This window comes from Phoenix dactylifera, unplaced genomic scaffold (genome assembly GCF_009389715.1).
Source record: "Phoenix dactylifera cultivar Barhee BC4 unplaced genomic scaffold, palm_55x_up_171113_PBpolish2nd_filt_p 001529F, whole genome shotgun sequence".
Classification (NCBI taxonomy): Eukaryota; Viridiplantae; Streptophyta; class Magnoliopsida; order Arecales; family Arecaceae; genus Phoenix; species Phoenix dactylifera.
In genome coordinates, this window is record NW_024068838.1 from 72,882 (window position 1) to 90,886 (window position 18,005).

General features: G+C 40.4%; 1 protein-coding gene across 1 annotated transcript; it reads left to right on the forward strand.

The window, feature by feature from the left end:
- The first annotated feature begins 15,624 nt into the window (after positions 1–15,624).
- Positions 15,625–17,283, forward strand: LOC120108757 (40S ribosomal protein S15). Its single transcript, XM_039122462.1, is given in 4 exon segments — positions 15,625–15,749; positions 15,848–15,993; positions 16,134–16,147; positions 16,150–17,283. Coding segments are annotated over 4 exon segments (210 nt in total). The 5' UTR covers positions 15,625–15,746; the 3' UTR covers positions 16,197–17,283.
- Positions 17,284–18,005: the final 722 nt, after the last annotated feature.

The window sequence follows — 18,005 nt, forward strand, 5'->3', positions numbered from 1 at the left end:
GACCCACTGTATAACCGTAGGAATAAAGTCGTCATTGGGTCCTCACCTAACAGTTATTGGTGCCCAACCCCACCTTTACCCTACAACATCTCATGTCTATAGAGAGGTCCAGCCCCCCAATGCAACTTGACCACTGTATCCAGCCGAGACAAGTCAACATCAGAAAGGCCTTAGCAGCTCTACTACAGTGGAAGACTATTGACTTAATATTGGTTAATCAGGTCTTAGTGTTTGCAACTTGAGCCTTTCATAAGAGGTAATCGAACAATTGGCCAGGTAAGCAGGTGGGAGGCTCCCCTTACTCAGAGAGTAAGGTCCTAATTAAGTAACCACCTTTCATGCTTTCCTAGACACCAATTAGATCAATTAATCTAATATGACTTGCTCATGTCGGTTCACTCTCGACTTGATTGAGGAGGTTTTGATTTAGGTCTCAATTGGGTTTGCTACATCACATGTAGACCTATCTACCCGACTCTCATTCACATCACATGCAAACGGCGCATTGCAGGCAGTTATAATCGCGGCAATAATTAAAGCTAAACTTTAACTAGGTGATGATCATGGATTCTAATTAGGTCGTATTACAAGCACATGCACATCAATTGATCAAGTGGTCTTCAACTCTTGAATTGGTTCCAAGCCTCCTTGATTCGATCCTTGATCAACCCTTGATCCCATCGCCATCAACCGCTTGGATCACCTTTCATCTCATGCCTTTGCTTCAACTTGATCGTTGATGTACATCACATCACAGAAATACAACCAGATGTAAAATAAAAATAAAAATAATTTACATCTCCTTTTAGGAGGCACGCAGGCCTCTCAAAACATCAAATAAGATGCATGCAAGCATCTGAAAAATTACATGACATCGCAGATCACATCGCAGGTCATTTCATTTGATACCAAAAGGGGTTGAATCCTATGATCATCACCGTATGCTACAATTATAATTTTCAGATCTGAAACTTAACTGATTATATCATGACATAGGTCGCTGATCATGCTAATCATGATTCTAAACTTTGTAATCCCATTAACAATGCAATTAGAATCATCTTTTTATCACATAAAAATCAGCATGTAAAAATCAGCACCCCTGAAAAATCTGCATGCAGAATTTTTCAGCATGCATGATCATTTAATTTTCAGATCTAATATGCCTTTAGATATTTAATTCTTACCTTAATCTACGAAGCCTAGGCTCTGATACCACTGTTGGGAACCCGCCCATGCCGCTGATATTTCAAAAATTTTTCAGATGGCAGCGGAATCGGCATGCGCGAGTTCGACGTTCATCACATGAACGTTGTTTCGAGACCTTTCGTAATTAGGTAAGAATTAAAACTTTTAAAACTAATAGGAAGATCAAATCTTCACCTTGCGCGGGTAGATGATCACCGCGAATCTGAATTCGTGGTTTTAGGAAGAGGGTTCGCTTGAAGCCGTTCAAACGTCCGGCCTCTACGGGTATCCACACGAAGTAGAGATCCGATCAACATTTCCTTGTCTCCCCGGGGTGCTAGCTCCCTTGCAGAGACTTCCTTTGATGGCTGATCTCCTCTCTTTCTTTCAACTCTTGAAAGTGCTTGAGAGGAGGAAGAAGAAGGAGGGATGATGAAGAAGAACAAGAACCCTTTGCAGCCTTCTCTTCCTTGCTTGCGTTGGAGCCCAAACAAGAGAAGAAGGATGAGCCGGCAATCCCTTTCTCTCTTCTTGCTGTTGGCGGCTGAAAACCCAAGGGGAGGATGAAGGGCGTACGGCACAAGGGAGAGGAAATCCCAATCCCCTAGGTGCTGCCCCTTGAGCCCCTTTAAATAGATTGTGGAGCTCCTAACTTTTAGGAGCTCCATACTATTTTCCAAGAGGGGCGCCGGCCCCTCTTACCTTGCCCGCACCAAAAAAGAGAAGAAGGAGGGGGCGTACGGCCCTCCTCTTGGTTTGCCCTAATCCTCATCTAATGAGGATTGGGAGGCCCTAATCCGGTTTAGTCCTAATTTGATTAGGCTTAGCCAAATTTGGTTCAATGCATACTAGTCCTAATCCAATTAGGACTTGAATGAACCATGACTCAATTGAACTCTTCAATCCTAATCCAATTAGGAGTCATGTTGATTCATTAGATTATTAATTAATTTAGACTTAAGGAATCCTAATCCAATTAGGATTTATTTAATTTTAGTCCTAATCCAATTAGGACTCTATTTGAATCCGAAGTCCTAATCCAATAGGATTTCTAGGAATCCTACTCCAAGTAGGAATCCAATTTTAATTCAAAACTCCTAATCTCATTAGGATTGAGGAATCCTATTCCAAGTAGAAATCCCAGTCCTAATCAATTAGAACTCTAGGTATCCTACCCGAAGTAGGATTCTGTTTCAAGTCCAATTAATTAATTTCTTTTTCCTTCTTCAACCTTTTATCAATCAAATTGATTTCTTGTGATTCCTAATCACGATTTCAACCATCGGATCGGTCAATACTTCTAGTGTGTGTGACCCCATAGGTTCTATTCTGACTGGTAGTGAGATATATTGTGATCTCTATCACTATATCATTGAAAACTCCTTTTCAATGGGTTGGAACGATTCCAACTCAACTCATTAGGGTTTATCGATCATCAAGATAATCCCTATGAGTCCCACCATCCACCAGTGACACCTAGCAGCATGTAGTGGCTACCCAGCAGAATGGAATGATGAACCTCTAGGTGCAGTTAACGTGTGATACAGTCCTACTATCGTGGATCCCTACAGGACGGAGGTCATGGACAACTCGTCAAACCCCATCGTCTGTCATATGTCAAGATTTATTCGACTTGAGTTCGATAGTGGAAAACTCTTTCTCCACTTTACTGCCCTGGCCAAGGTCTTAGAACTCAGTCTAACAAATCACCATAGGATCACTCCTCTTCTATCAAGGTCGATAGATTCCTTGTAGGTGCATATCCTACTCCTACAGTGAACCTACTGCAGCCAATCTACACTGCATGGACCCATATGGCTAGAGACCATGTATGTGTGCAGTCAAACTACAATAACCTCACTGTGAGTAGCCGAAGCACCGCAGGTCAAAGGACCAGTCACACTACTGCAACATCAAGTAAGTCACTGACGAGTGGATAGACATCCAAGTGACTTCTTGTCTTGGTCATGCTCAGTACCCTTGTTCTCTAACAAGCACCTGCACTATCACTTCAGTGTCCCTACACTGTGGACTCAAGTCTCGTCCATCTAGAAGAAAAGTGATCTGTGCACTGATCGGATCGATCACCGTCCTCGTGATGATCCATTGATCAGGAGCATTTAGAAATTAATCACCAATGATACATGGCTCAAATTCTCAACTCTTGAGAATATGTATCATCATCTTATTAATTTCTTGGACGATTCATGGACACATAAATAATATGAATGAAAAAGATGCCTTTTATTTATTCAATAATAAATAGTCAAGTACAAAAATTATGTCCCTAGAATCAACAATGTGTCAGCCAAATTGGCTTCTAGGCATACATCTAACACCCTAAACTAGACTCCTCAGACTTGACAAACTCCTCCTTGACTTCAGCTACCATCAGGGATACTGCTGCTGTGGAGGAGTGCGGTCAGTGGAGGGTGCACTGGAGTACCTCTGAGTTCCCTCACTATGTCATCCCTCAACTCTCGGAGTTGTTCAGGGACTAATCCTGACCCTCTTGTGGCTGCTGAGGTGGTGGCACTGTGGAGGGTCCAGCAGAGGTCGAGGGCTCGGCAGTGAATGAGGGATCAGCTGTAGATGGAAAGGTGGAAGGATCTGTGGAGTGGTCCTAATCATGGTCAGAGGTAGGTGAGTGATGAGTAGTGGGCTCAGATGGTGTGAATGTGGATGACTTCCTAACCCAAGTACCCTCCACCTTGTGGAAACCCATCCGATGGAGAGTCCTCTCACCCATATGATCTGTATATCTGAGTGAGCGAGAGGGTTCCTCCTCAGGAATAGGGACTTCTAACTCCCTAAAAATGAGTGTGAAAAGCATGCCATAGGAGAGACTCAACCTAGGTTTGTCTAGGGGTTCACAGATATAGCTGTAGATAAGTTTGGGGAAGTTGATAGAAATATCATGTAGAATATAGAACATTAAGGCTAGATCTTTTTCAGAAATGAAATCAAACCTACCGGTCTTAGGAAAGAGAGTCCTAGAGATGATACTCAGGAGGAGTCGCATTTCAGCTGAAAGCTGATTTGCAAACACCTCCTCTATGGGGGATTGAAGTGGTCTCCCTAGGATGGTCGTAAGGGCCTCAGTCCTATCATTGGGATGTGTGGGAGCAATCCCCTCTCGGGAGAGGTGGAGGACTCGAGCAATGAGATCCTCCGAGATAGAAAAAGGAACATTTGCTACAATCCCTTGGATACCACCACCACCCCGTGTGACGGTCCCATAAAATTTCCTAACTAGCCCTGGGTAAGTAGGGAGGTCAAGGGAACAAAAATAATCTAGACCTTGGGCCCTAAGGTGATGCCTAAGGTGAACCCTTCCCGGAAGAGGAAGTCGAAGTTGACCTTCCTTCCGGTGGAGACAACCCTCTCGGCGCACGGACGCGAGGGTATCGATCTAGGCGGAGAAGGAACGGAAGGTAGTGGCCTCACGGGTTCGTTCCGCGCCTTGGACCGTCTCTCGGCGCCGCTCGCAGTGAGAGGTCTCTTCCGGCTCGGACGACAGCTTCCTAGGCATTTTTGACCTAAACCGAAAGGAAGGATGGAAAAGGGAGGAAACACGGGGGAAAGGATGAGGAAGTGGTCGGAGATGAGGTAGGAGACGACTCTAGGGTTTTTGAACAGTGGCGGCCAAAAAGAAGTTTGGAAAAAGTCATTTCGATTAGGGTTAAAAGATGGATTTCGACCTCGAGTCGACTCCTAAATATGCGCGAGTCGACCCGCTCACGAGTCGACTCTTAAATTCATTCGAGTCGACTCGAACTCTGGCACATACTCAAAATCTCAGTTAATTCCGTGCCAAAAGAGAGAGATATGAAAATCTTTAGAACTTAAGAAATGATTTGATGATCACAGACATGAAATCCTATATCCAATATAAGCTAATCATCAAAATCAATGAATTAGAGAAGAGTATCACAAGAATGGATCAATCACTCCTTAACCCTTTTCTAAGAGTACAAAATCGATCTTCACTCAAGGGTTTTGTGAAGATATCAGCAAGTTGATCATCAGTACAAACAAATTCAAGTATCACATCACCATTTAACACATGATCTCTTATGAAGTGATGTCTTATCTCAATATGTTTAGTTCTTAAGTGCTGAATTGAATTTTCAGTTAGATTTATGGCACTTGTATTATCACAATTTATGGAAATCTTATCTTGTTTAATGCCATAATCTTCAAGTTGTTGCTTGATCCATAAAATTTGAGCACAACAACTTTCGGCAGCAATATATTTGGCTTCCGCCGTAGATAGTACAACCGAGTTTTGTTTCTTGCTAAACCATGAAATTAAGTTCTCTCCTAAAAATTGACATGACCCGCTGGTACTTTTTCTATCAAGTTTATAACCAGCGAAGTCGGAATCAGCATACCCTATTAAGTTTATGCTTGATTCTTTAGAGTACCATAAACCTATGTCTTTTGTTCCTATTAGATATTTAAAAATTCTCTTAACTACAATTAGGTGTGATTCCTTAGGATTAGATTGATACCTAGCACACATGCATACACTAACATGATATCAGGTCTACTTGCTGTAAGATATATAATGATCCGTCATACCTCTATACAGCTTTTGATCTACTGACTTACCTGATTTATCTTGGTCTAGTTTGCATGATGAGCTCATGGGAGTGCCAATCGACTTGTTTCCATGCATATCAAATTTCTTCAGCATTTTCTTGATGTACTTAGCTTGATTGATGGAAATTTCTTCCTTAGATTGTTTGATTTGAAGTCCGAGAAAGTAGTTCAATTCTTCCATCATACTCATCTCAAATTCACTCTACATTAATTCAGTGAATTCTTCACAAAGACGATTGTTAGTAGTACCGAAAATAATATCATTTACATAAATCTACACTTCTAACATATCTTTGTTTTTCTTTTTCAAAAATAAGGTTGTATCAACATTCCCTTTAGAGAATTCATGGTCTAATAGAATTTGTTAAGTCTTTCATACCATGCTCTAGGGGCTTGTTGTAGACCATAAAGTGCTTTATTTAATTTGTAAACATGGTTGGGGTATTGATGATTTTCAAAACCAGAAGATTGTTCTACATAAACCTCCTCATTAATATACCGATTCAAGAAAGCACTTTTTACATCCATTTGAAATAATTTAAAATCTTTAAAATATGCAAATACTAGTAACAATCTAATTGCCTCAAGTCTAGACACAGGAGCAAAGGTCTCATCAAAGTCTATACCTTCTTCTTGATTATAGCCCTTTGCTACTAGTTTAGCCTTGTTCCTAACCACAACTCCATTTTCATCAAGTTTATTTTTGTATACCCATTTAGTTCCAATTATTGAGTATTCAGAGGGTCTTTCAATTAAGTTCCATACTTTGTTTCTTGTAAATTGGTTAAGTTCCTCTTGCATAGCATTTATCCAATTTACATCACTTTCAGCTTCTTCAATGTTTTTAGGTTCTAAATGTGAAACAAATGCAAGATGATTATTTAAGTTTCTAAGAGATGCTCTAGCTCTAATAGGTTGAGATGGATCATCTAAGATTAACTCTTTAGGGTGACTGTGAGCGTACCTCCAAGCCTTTGTAAGCCTATGTTCAGCAATTACCTTTTTATTTGTTGAAGTCTCTTCAATTTGCTTCGGTTCACCCTCTTGTAAGGTCATGTCATCCATCTTTTCTTCGAGTATCTTTGCATCATCATCAAAAGCTACTCTCTTGCTAGAGGAAGCATCATTAGTCTCATCAAAAAACAACATGAATAGACTCTTCAATAACAAGAGTTCTTTTGTTGAAGACTCTATATATCCTACTTGATGTAGAGTACCCAAAAAGATACCTTCATCAGATTTGGAATCAAATTTTCCTAGGTATCTTTGCCATTATTATGAATAAAATACCTACAACCAAAAACATGAAAATAGTTTACTTTGGGCTTTCTATCTCTCCAAAGTTCATAAGGTGTTTTCTTTTTAATTGGTCTCAATAAAACTCTACTTAGTATATAACATGATGTGTTAATAGCCTCACCCCAAAAATACTTTGGAAGATCACTTTCACATAACATGGTCCTAGCCATTTTTTCTAGGGTTCTATTCTTTCTTTTCACTACTCCATTTTGTTGTGGAGTCCTAGGTGCAGAAAAATTATGAGTTATCCCCTTTTTACTACAAAATTTTTTAAATAAATGATTTTCAAATTTCATTCCATTGATCACTTCTAATAGCTATAACTGAAGCATTTCTTGCATTAGTCACTTCCTTATGAAATTTCTTAAATACTGAAAATGCTTCATCTTTATGAGCTAAAAATATGACCCATGTGTATCTAGAAAAATCATCTATAATGACAAGACCATACTTATTTCCACCAAGGCTTGTGGTCCTAATTGGTCCAAAAAGATCCATGTGAAGTAGCTCAAGGGGTCTAGTAGTAGAGACAATTTATAGATTTAAAAGAACTTTTAGATTGTTTGCCAAATTGACACACTCTACAAATTTTATTTTTCTCAAATTTTAGTATTGGCAAACCAATCATAGAATTCCTTTTAACTAATTTAGATAGTGTATCCATACTTGCATGACCTAATTTACAGTGCCATAAGCAACTTGCATCATTGACCTTAGTATCACTAACTACTAAGCAGCAGCTATTTTTGGCAAGATCTTCAAGATCTACTACATAAACATTGCCACGTTTTAGTCCTTTGAACACTAAGCTATTGTTAATTGAGTTGGTTATGATGCATAAAGATGGCTTAAACAGAATATCAAAACCTCTATCACATAATTGGACTAACGCTAAGTAAGTTATGCTTAAGACCATCTACAAACCGAACATTATCAACAAAGGTTGAAGGTGTGATTTGTATTTTACTGATACCAATGATGTGACCTTGGTTATTGTCTCCAAAAGTCACCGCACCTTCTTTTTTAGACTCTAGGGTGAAGAATTGCTCCTTGTCACCCGTCATGTGTCTTGAGCAGCCACTATCCAAGTACCAACAGTGTTTATTGAGCTTAGCTGCAAGACACTCCTACACAAAGAAATCATACAATCTTAGGTACCCAAGTTTTCTTGGATCCTTCAAGGTTAGTTATGTTGGTTTCTTTTAGAACCCAAATCTTTTTAATCATTCTTTTAGCTTCTGTTTTTCTATGGTTACATATATTAGTTTTATGTCCTACTCTACCACAATAAAAATAGGTTACATTTTTAGTTTTACTTTCACCGGCTTTTACAAAGAAGTTTTTGAGAAATTTTTGTTTGTTCTTGGGCTTATACCCTAACCCAGCTCTATTAAACACAGCTCTTTGACTATTAAGGATCATATCAAGTTTTTCAGAGCTATAGGTAAACTTCTCAACAATAGGTTTATATTTTTCAAGTTCTTTTGTTAAGTTCAGTTTTTCTATTTTTAGTAAATTTAAATCTTTTGTAAAGTTATCTTTTAGAATTTGATTACTGTTTTTAAGTTCTGAAATTTCCTTAGTTAGTCTTTCTTTATCTTTAATTAAGATACCAGTTTTTTGAGTTAGCAATTGGTTGCTTGTTTTAAGTTCTAAGTTTTCTTTTATGATAGAGTCCTTATTCTTAATTAATTTATCATTTTTATGAATGTAGGATTGATTAATTAGCTTCAATTCTTTGTTTTTAAGGTTTATTGACCTATATTCATCCATTAGTTCATTAAAGGCATCATACAATTCTTCAAAGGTAAAATCTAAGTGTGTTTTAGATGTTACCTCATTTCCATTTGCCATAAAGCAGAAATTGGCCTTTTCCTCTTGTTCTTCTTCCGATGATGATGATGATTTATCGGAATCAGTCCAGGTGGTGACAAGAGCTTTCTTTTTCTTGTACTTGTTGCCCTTCTTCAGCAAGGGGCAGTCGGCTCTGAAATGACCGGACTTCTTGCATTCATAGTATCCGGTTCCCTCACTTTCCTTTTTCTTACCTTTATCCTTGTAGAAGGAACTCGAGGGAACCTCTTCTTTGGAAGGGCTTCTTTCTATTATGAATTTTCTGAATTTTCGCACAAGAAGAGCTTCTTCTTCATCTTTCTCATTGTCTTCTTCTTCACTGCTGCTACTGCAAGAAAGATCCTTGTTAGAAGAAGTAGACTTTGAAGGCAATTACCTTTTTTCTTATGAAATGATTCTTCTTCGCTGTGTTGTTTCATTGTGAGCTCATGTGTCATTAGTGATCCAAGAAGCTCTCGAGTGGCAGCTTGTTCAAATCTTTTGCTTCTTGGATTGCCGTGACCTTGGCTTCTATGACCTTGGTAAAGAGTGAAGAATTTTTCTGACAAGATCACTGTTAGTATAACTTTTGCCAAGGCTTTTTAAGCCATTGACAATATCAGTAAATCTTGTGAACATGCAAGAAATGGTTCATTAGATTCCATTTTAAATAGTTCATATTTGTGTACTAGCATGTTAATTTTAGATTTTTTGACTTGATTTGTACCCTCGTGGATAACTTCAAGTCTATCCCATATTTCTTTTGCAGAATTACAAGTAGAGATTCTATTGAATTCATTAGGGTCCAAGGCACAATAAAGAACATTTATTGCTTTGGCATTTAGTTGTGCCTTACTTCTATCATTATTATCCCAATCTTTCTCAAGCTTGGGTATAGTAATGTTATCAACATAGGTAGAAGAAATATATAGTCCGTTAATTATGATGCTCCAAACATCATAATCTTGGGCTTGGATAAATATCCTCATTCTAGCTTTTCAATAGGTATAGTTAGTTCCATTGAACAATGGAGGCCTATTGGTGGATTGCCCCTCACTAAGGGAAGATCCAAAAGGGGTTGTCATCTTAATCTTTAACACTTTTTAAGGATTGGAACACCAATCGATATAAGAACACCTGCTTTGATACCACTTGTTGCCCAAGGAGACAACCCAAGAGGGGGGTGAATTGGGTTTTAATTAAATATTGACCAATTAAAAATATAATGAGTAATTAACTATATCTATTGCAAGCAAATTAGTTAGTTTATTAGATGCAGTGAGTGAAGAGAGAGAAAGAGACAACAACCAATACAAATACAGAAAAGTTTATAGTGGTTCGAAGCCAACTCTTGCTCCTACGTCCACTCCTCAAGCCGCACTTGGGAGTTCACTATAATTCCTAGGATTACAGCTGGTTGTTTTACAAGCTCACAATCCAACTTGTTGTTTTTACGAGATCACAACGAACTCGGTTGGTTTTCACAGGCTCACCAACTAGAACCATCCGATTGTTTTTCCGGGTTCACAATCAAACCTAGTTGGTTTTTCCGGGTTCACCAACCACAATCTTACACCGTTGGTTTTATCTTTGGCTCACCAACAAACCTTACAACCCTTGATTCAATCCCCTGATTGAATCAAGTAAGTAAAACAAAATTTGGGAGTTCACCAAAGAAAAGCTTCTAAAAAGCAAGTGCAAGAACAATATAAGCAAAGTAGAGTTAGAAGCCCTCAAACAGATTTTAGATGAGAAAGTGGGGGTTTCTCGATTTCTGAGTCTCCTCTTGAATGTGCCGAATGATGGAGGACAGTAGTAGAGCCTTGAATGCGAAGGAAGCACTTTCAGGTTTGAGATGAATGCACTTCTTCCTTCTTTTTCTTGGATTTACTCAACGGAAGCTCTTGGTGGTTGAAATGCTTTAATGCTTAGATGGAATGGCTCTCTTGTTGTTTACTACTGTTCACTCTGGCTATGTAAGTGGTTCCATTCGAAAAATAGCCATTAAAGACTGATTCATAGTCGTTCTGTCCCATCTGCACATCCTGACAATGTATCCGTTGGGATCAGAGTCGACTCGTGCGATGTCGACTCGGCTGTTGCTGGAGTTGACTCACGCATTACTGGAGACGACTAGCCCACTGTTCAGGATTTGAATTAAAGTGCTTGTCCCGTCCTGGAGTCGACTCGGACCAAATCTGGAGTCGACTCGCCAACATCTAGAGATGACTCGGGCACTTAGGAGTCGGCTCGTTCTCAGGGTTTCAGAAACCCATCTTTCTGTTTTTCTTTCTCGAGTCGACTCGGGTATACTTGGAGTCGACTCGGCTCTCTTGAGAGGCAACTCGAGATCTTCAGGAGACGACTCATTCTCAGAGTCCGAAAAATCGATTCTCTGTCTATTGAACTGATCTGCCTCGAAGTCGACTCACGCTTTGTTGGAGTCGACTCGGCTGACTTGGGGGTCGACTCTGAAACTCTTGGAGTCGACTCGTTCATAGGGTTTCCGAGATTGGTTCTCTGCCTTTCAGACTGCTTTCCTCTGGGAGTCGACTCGGACACAATTAGGAGTCGACTCGCCAAACGTCGGAGTCGACTCGTAACCTTCTCGAGTCGACTCGGTAACAGGGTCTAAAATCCATCGTTCTGTCTTTCTGTCTGTTACCTTTTGGAGTCGACTCGGAACCGTCGGAAGTCGACTCGGCAAGCATCGAAGTCGACTCGAAATCTTTGGAGTCGACTCGCTGACAGTGTCTGATAATTCTTCTTTCTGTCTTTCTATCTGTTCTCAGTTGAAGTTTGACTCCGAGCTTCGTGGCCAGAATCTTTAAACCACTTGAGAGTCGACTCCGTAATCTCTCGGAGTCGACTCGAGGATGGCAGACTTATGGTTCAAATGGAGTCCAATACTTTTACCAAATTACTTTAAACGCAAAACTTGAGGCACTTAAACAAGAAAATTCCACATATGTTTACCTGAAACACTAGATTGAATTCATTAGTACAACATAAAATACTCAAATGCCTTTGAGCTCATCAAAATTAAATAGGGGATTATACTCAATCACTCCACGTAGTACACAAGTGGCTCTTCGGAGAATTATCTAAAAGTTGGAATATTTATTATGGAGAGATTGGATATTCTAAGTGCCTCAATATATGTTTACAGCTAAAAGCTAAATCATCGGGCCGGGCCTTGGGTCTAAACTCTATTTATTTTTAGCCAGGGCTTTATGCTAACCTATTGAAAATTTACCTTTTTTGTGGCCCGAAGACCCGGCCCTATGATTAATTATTTTTATAGCTATGGTGAGCCATAGGTATTATACCTATAAGTTTGTTAAGGTGCTACAGATGATTATGTGGCGATTTGTTCTCTGCGCCATCGGAGGTGCGGTGAGCTCTCCTCGTCTAATTCTGGGGTGTGATACTCACACTTGAATTGTCAACACTTGTAATCCCAGTACCCCGAATATCACTTTTAGGGGATGTGAAACTAGGTTTGGCATATGCATACAATGGTTCCTTCACCTGAAAGACATAATACGATCGCTATAATTCTGGGATGTTAGTAAATTTGTAGCCAAACTCGATAATGATATCCGTAGACCATGTCCTTGATAGGAAGTACAATGATTTACTAGATTTAGATGTAAAGGACTAGTCGTTCCAACATGAAAACCAATTATATGTAGTGTCCATATTATAGTAGAGATGTGGTTAGATATAGAAGACTTAAGACCCAAGCAGTTACTTAAGTTCTAGAATAATTATTTTACCAAAAAATATTATAATTAATAATTAATTAGTTTTGAAAGATTTTGTGTGAATGAATTTATCAAAAGTTTCTGACATGATTTTAGGGTTTTTAATGAGCTATGATATTATATGACTAATTAAGAGCTTGACCTAGCCTTAGTTCTTAATGCTCATATGAGGATGCGGGAATATGTGGGATTGAATTGTAACTTAAAAATGTGTAAGAACAAGAAGATCGACAGGGTTTCATCCTGACTCACTAGAGGTCTGATATATGGGCTCTATAGCTCCATATCGGACTACATTGATATTGTGATAATAGAAAACCTATTGGGATAGGTTATTGGTAAGCTGGGACTTGAGTTGACCTACTCCGATAAGGCATTATAGCAGATGCCATCTATCTTTACGTTAATTGCGATATAATTCCAATTAATTATTCCTTCCATCAAATAATTCTTGATTGGATCAAGTAAGGTCCATATTTATTGGATCATCTAACTAGGCTAAGAAATAGCCTCAAATGGAAGTTTAGGCTAGGTCAAGTCTGGAAATGACCAATCGAGCCTTAATTTGCGCTAATTTGGACTAGGTCCACGTAGCAGGTGGCTAGCCATGTGGGTTCCCCTTCCTTTCCATCTTTATGGCCCAAGTCCTCCTAGGACTAGGGTGGCAAGTTAGAGCTGCCACAGAAACCATCTCCTGTCCTCTTCTATATAATCCTAGAGGAGGTGCGGGGTTTGAGATATGAAAAACCTTGGTGTGACAAAAAATAAAGGAGAGGATGTCAAGAAGAAAGCTTCCTCTCTAAGAAAAGAGAGAGGATGAGAGAAGAACACTTGTTGTAAAGCAATAGAATAAGGTCATCTTGTAGAGCACCCCCTTGGTTTGCAATTGCTAGAGATCTAAGGCTAAAGCAAAGCCTCGAAATAGAGAACATGGTTTGAAGCAGCTGTATGTAGTAATTCTCAAAGGTTCATATGCAATCTGCGACTTTAGTCTCTCTCATGGAGGATCAAATCTACTCCAAAATCATTACCAATGGGAAGTATAAATATTTTAAATACTATGTACATGCTTTTTATATGGAAATATCATCAACGGATGTCCTAATATGCAGCTGCAAATCTTTGATGTTCATCTACATGTTCATCATTGTCTAGTGAACTTTAAGTATCTTCTAATGTCTACTTGTTATGTGGTCAAGTTTATATTTTACTTAAAACCTTACTTGTTCGCGGGAATCAAGTCTATATTTAAACTTAAAATCTTGCTTGTTCAAGAATTCTAGGTCAAAATCAAAGTAGGAGTAGGTAGAGATAGAGAGATGGATTTGATGGAATTCCAAATCTTGTTTGTGTTGGGATAAGGACTAGACCTGGGCCTAAGCATGTACAATTATTTGAAAAGCTTAATTTCCGTTTCTACTCTATGACCTATTCACTTATGACTTTGTCTTAAAGTACAATTAATAAAATTTTAAAGAAATGCTGTTGGATGAAAAGGGCAAACAATCCTCTGTATAATCAGGTCAGTTGGGTTGCGATTGTAGAATCAAACCCATACCCAAAGTATTAAGCTATCGAGTAGGATGAAGTACGGGTTGTGCATAGGGCTGTTAACAAGCCGAGCCCGAGCCTGCACGGGCTCCACTCGACTCGTTCCATAAAATTTCAGGCTCGGGCTCGGTACCGAGCCCTGTATTAGGCTCGGGTTCGGGCTCGCTTGGCACAGCCCGGCTCGGGCTTGAGCGGCTTGTTTGCTCGAGCCGAGGCCCGAGCCCGCCCCATCCCTATCCCCAACAAAGGAAAAAAAAAGAAAGAAAGAAAGAAAAGAAGAAGAAGAGAAGAAAGAAGGAGGCGGCCGTGAGCATCGTCGGCACGGGCGTCGGCCGCGGGCTCGGCCGCGGGGAAGGGAGTGAAAGCTGGAGGGTAGGGGGAGCCTCAGTGCAGGAACGGCTGGATGGGGCGCGGGAGTTGGGGCGGCGGCACTTGTTGCCTCCCCCGCCTGGGGTGGCTGCATCAGGGGCGGAGAAGGGAGAGGAGGCGTAGGAAGGGTGCCAAAGGCGGGCGCAGAGATGGAGGAGGTTGCGGTCATGCAGAGCGAGGCGGGATGGGTCCTGGCCACGGGCGATGCGGCCAGACATGATGCGGAACTTCTTGTAGAGGCGGCGGAGCTTCTTGGAGAGCTGGGATCGGGTGTATGGCATCATCGTCGTCGTTGCCCTCGTCGTCGTAGCCGTTGTCAGAGGGGAGGGGCAGGGAGGGGGGCATCGGCTTCAGGCTTGGGGGTGAGGAGAATGGAGTCGTGGGTGGGGGTGGAGCCGTGGAGGTGGGGTTGGGAAGGTTCTAGAGAAACCGAAAAGAAAGGAGAAGAAAAGAAAAAGAAAGAGGAGGAGGAGGGAATGGGTTAACGGGTTGGTTCGGGTTAACGGGTTGAGTCTGAACCCGAATCAATTCAATTCGATTTAAAGAAATTAAATGGATTTGAGTTAGTTCGGGTTGGGTCTGATCTAAATCCAACTGGGTTCAATCAGATTGGGATTTAAATTGATTAAGCCAAATAAAATTTTAATTGGGTTGAGTCCAAGTTTTAATTGGGACCTAATTAAATTGCTAATTGGACCTGAGCTCTCATTTGGATTCGTTTGGCTCGTGAGCTGCTCGGGCTCGGGCTTGTTTGACTAACAAGCCGAGCCCAAGCCAGGCTTTTACCGAGCCAGGCCCGGAGCCGAGCCTGAGCAGCCCGGCCCGTTTGATAGCCTTAATTGTGCATACTTTAATAAATCTAGTCAAGGGCTTATTACGTTCGACCACGTCAGTTATGGTTCCGAGTTAGGCTCGGTTGCGTGTGACGTCGTGAATGAAGAGGATCAGCATTGAAAATCTGAGGAAGCTAGATGTTGTTTAACCTTTAGCCAAGGTCCAATTTGAAAAAAAAAGAAAAACGAAAGAAAGGGGTATTATAAGAGTGAGAAAACCCGTTCGGCCTCCGCTCCAAAACCCTAGATCGCCTCTTGCTCGCGGCGCCCCCCGGGACGAACTTCCCCATTGCTCGCAGCCATGGTGAGCTTCCAATCCCTTTCCATTCCAGCCTCAGCCTCAGACCTTGGGAGCTCAGACTTCGAACTCTCTGTCACTAATTCTTTGTGGCATGAACGCAGGCGGACGTGGAGGCGGACGTTGCGGCCGGGCAGCCGAAGAAGCGGACCTTCAGGAAGTTCAGCTACCGTGGCGTCGATCTTGATGCCCTCCTGGACATGTCCACCGACGAGCTCGTCAAGCTCTTCCACGCTCGGGCTCGCAGGAGGCAAGCCTTCTTCTACTTCCCTTCCTCATCTCCGATCCGATCACAGATCTAACATGTTCATTCGTTCTTCTCTCCCTCTCCTTCTCACTTTACGTCTCCATCATTGACTAATGTTTGTGAAATAATGCATCTTTTGGTAGGTTTCAGCGCGGCCTGAGAGGAAGCCGATGGCTCTGATCAAGAAGCTCCGCAAAGCGGTATGAGTTGACCCACTTTTATATGCTTATGACATTTTATATTAATTTAGAAGTAAATTCTGGTTACATACGACCACGGTGTCAGCTTTTTTCTTCTTGTAGTTACCTCTTGGCTTTAATTTATGCTGTTGTCAAGGCAATGGGAAGAATGATTTGTTTCATTAAAGTGTGCTCAAGGCTGGAATTATGTTAGTGAAATGAGAATTGTTTCTTGGCAAGAAATAGGATGCCAACAAAAGCTATAAGTTATTTCTGTTCCAAAGTTTACTGTTGTTTCTGGATCTCCCATCGCAAGATTCATTTCTTATGCATATTGTTTCTTTTTCATGGTGGGCATTGTTATATACCTCCATCAAGTTTTGCTGATTATATATATTATGGTTCTTTTTTGCTGAAAAAAGAGTAATTATTATCTTGTTAAGTCCATGATCAAGTTCATAGTTTTTGCACCTTTGGTGTACAGGACTTAAAGTTAAGGGGTTTTGAATGACCTTTTATAAATGGACCCATGACCCATGTATACATCATATGGTATAACTTGTTGCTTATATATTATCAAGTTTGCTGTTTCAGTTCTGAGAATGATCTAGCCATTGTCTATGATTCCATAAAGCTAATGTACTTATAGCCTACTCAAATGTCATCTCTTTGTATTGGATAATGAGCAGGCTGGGAATTTAGTTTGCCATGCCTTATATGCTGAGAAAGGTAACAAGTGGGGCTATCGATGCTACAATAACAAGTTGTCGGTAGAGAATCAAAAGTCACTAAGACTGCAACAAAGTTTATGCCATTGACTGAGGGGGTTGCAATCACCAACTTCAAGATGGTTAACATTGATAGGGAAAAAAAACATTTAAAAGTTTGGAGCATCAAGGAGGCATTTGAAAGGTTGACAAGGACCTTACTGTTCTTAATAGAAAGTATATTTAGTCTGCTGTTAAAAGACCTGATGTAATATTAGGCACCTGTTATCTTCTGAATGGAAAGTAGTCTTAGTCTGCTGTTCAAAGATCTGATGTAACACTAGATTCTGAACCCTGTAGGAGGGTTTTGCTGTCTTCAGGCTTGGAACCAGTTTGCTTGGACTGCAGTTCAAATTTGTCATTGTTAGAGTGGGAGTGAAGTTGTAGGCTTGCAAATGGATGCTATTTGGACTCGGTCTGGCATGATGTAGACTTCACCTAGTTTCCTTAAGTCACTGGCCATTAAAAATTGTAACATAAATAAATAAAATTATTAAACCAAGTGTCTAATATAAAAATCAGAACCAATCTTGAAGACTCAAAATGCTAATGAAACTGATTCTCAGTATTGGAGAGCTATACGTGATGTCACAAGAGGATTCTCTCCGCCATTGGCTTGGAAATGTGGATGCTAAGGATCATAAATTTTAATCTTGTGAGTCCTTTGTGGTTAGTTTTGAGTTCTTTCTCTACTTCTTTCTGTTTTGAGTTCTTCTATCACATCTTTGTTAGGCTAGGGACTTATGTGATGAAAGTAGGACCTATATTTTTTTTATGTTTTACGCTGCCTTTTTTTTCTTTGGGTGGCGATAAGGCTTTCACTTATCAATATGTATTCCTTCAAAAAAGTTCACTTGAAAGCTTGCTTCACTTTTCTCCTTCTCTAGGGCATTGGACATAGCGCAAAACCATCCAAAACGAGTTCATCATCCATTACTCTTTACCTTTCTCTTTTATTTTTGTGCACCTCTTTCCACTTCTATTTTCTTTCATTCAACCTAGGGATGACAATTTATGACCCAATCCGTCAACCGGACCTTGAACAACCTGCTTTAAGCAGGTTTGGGTT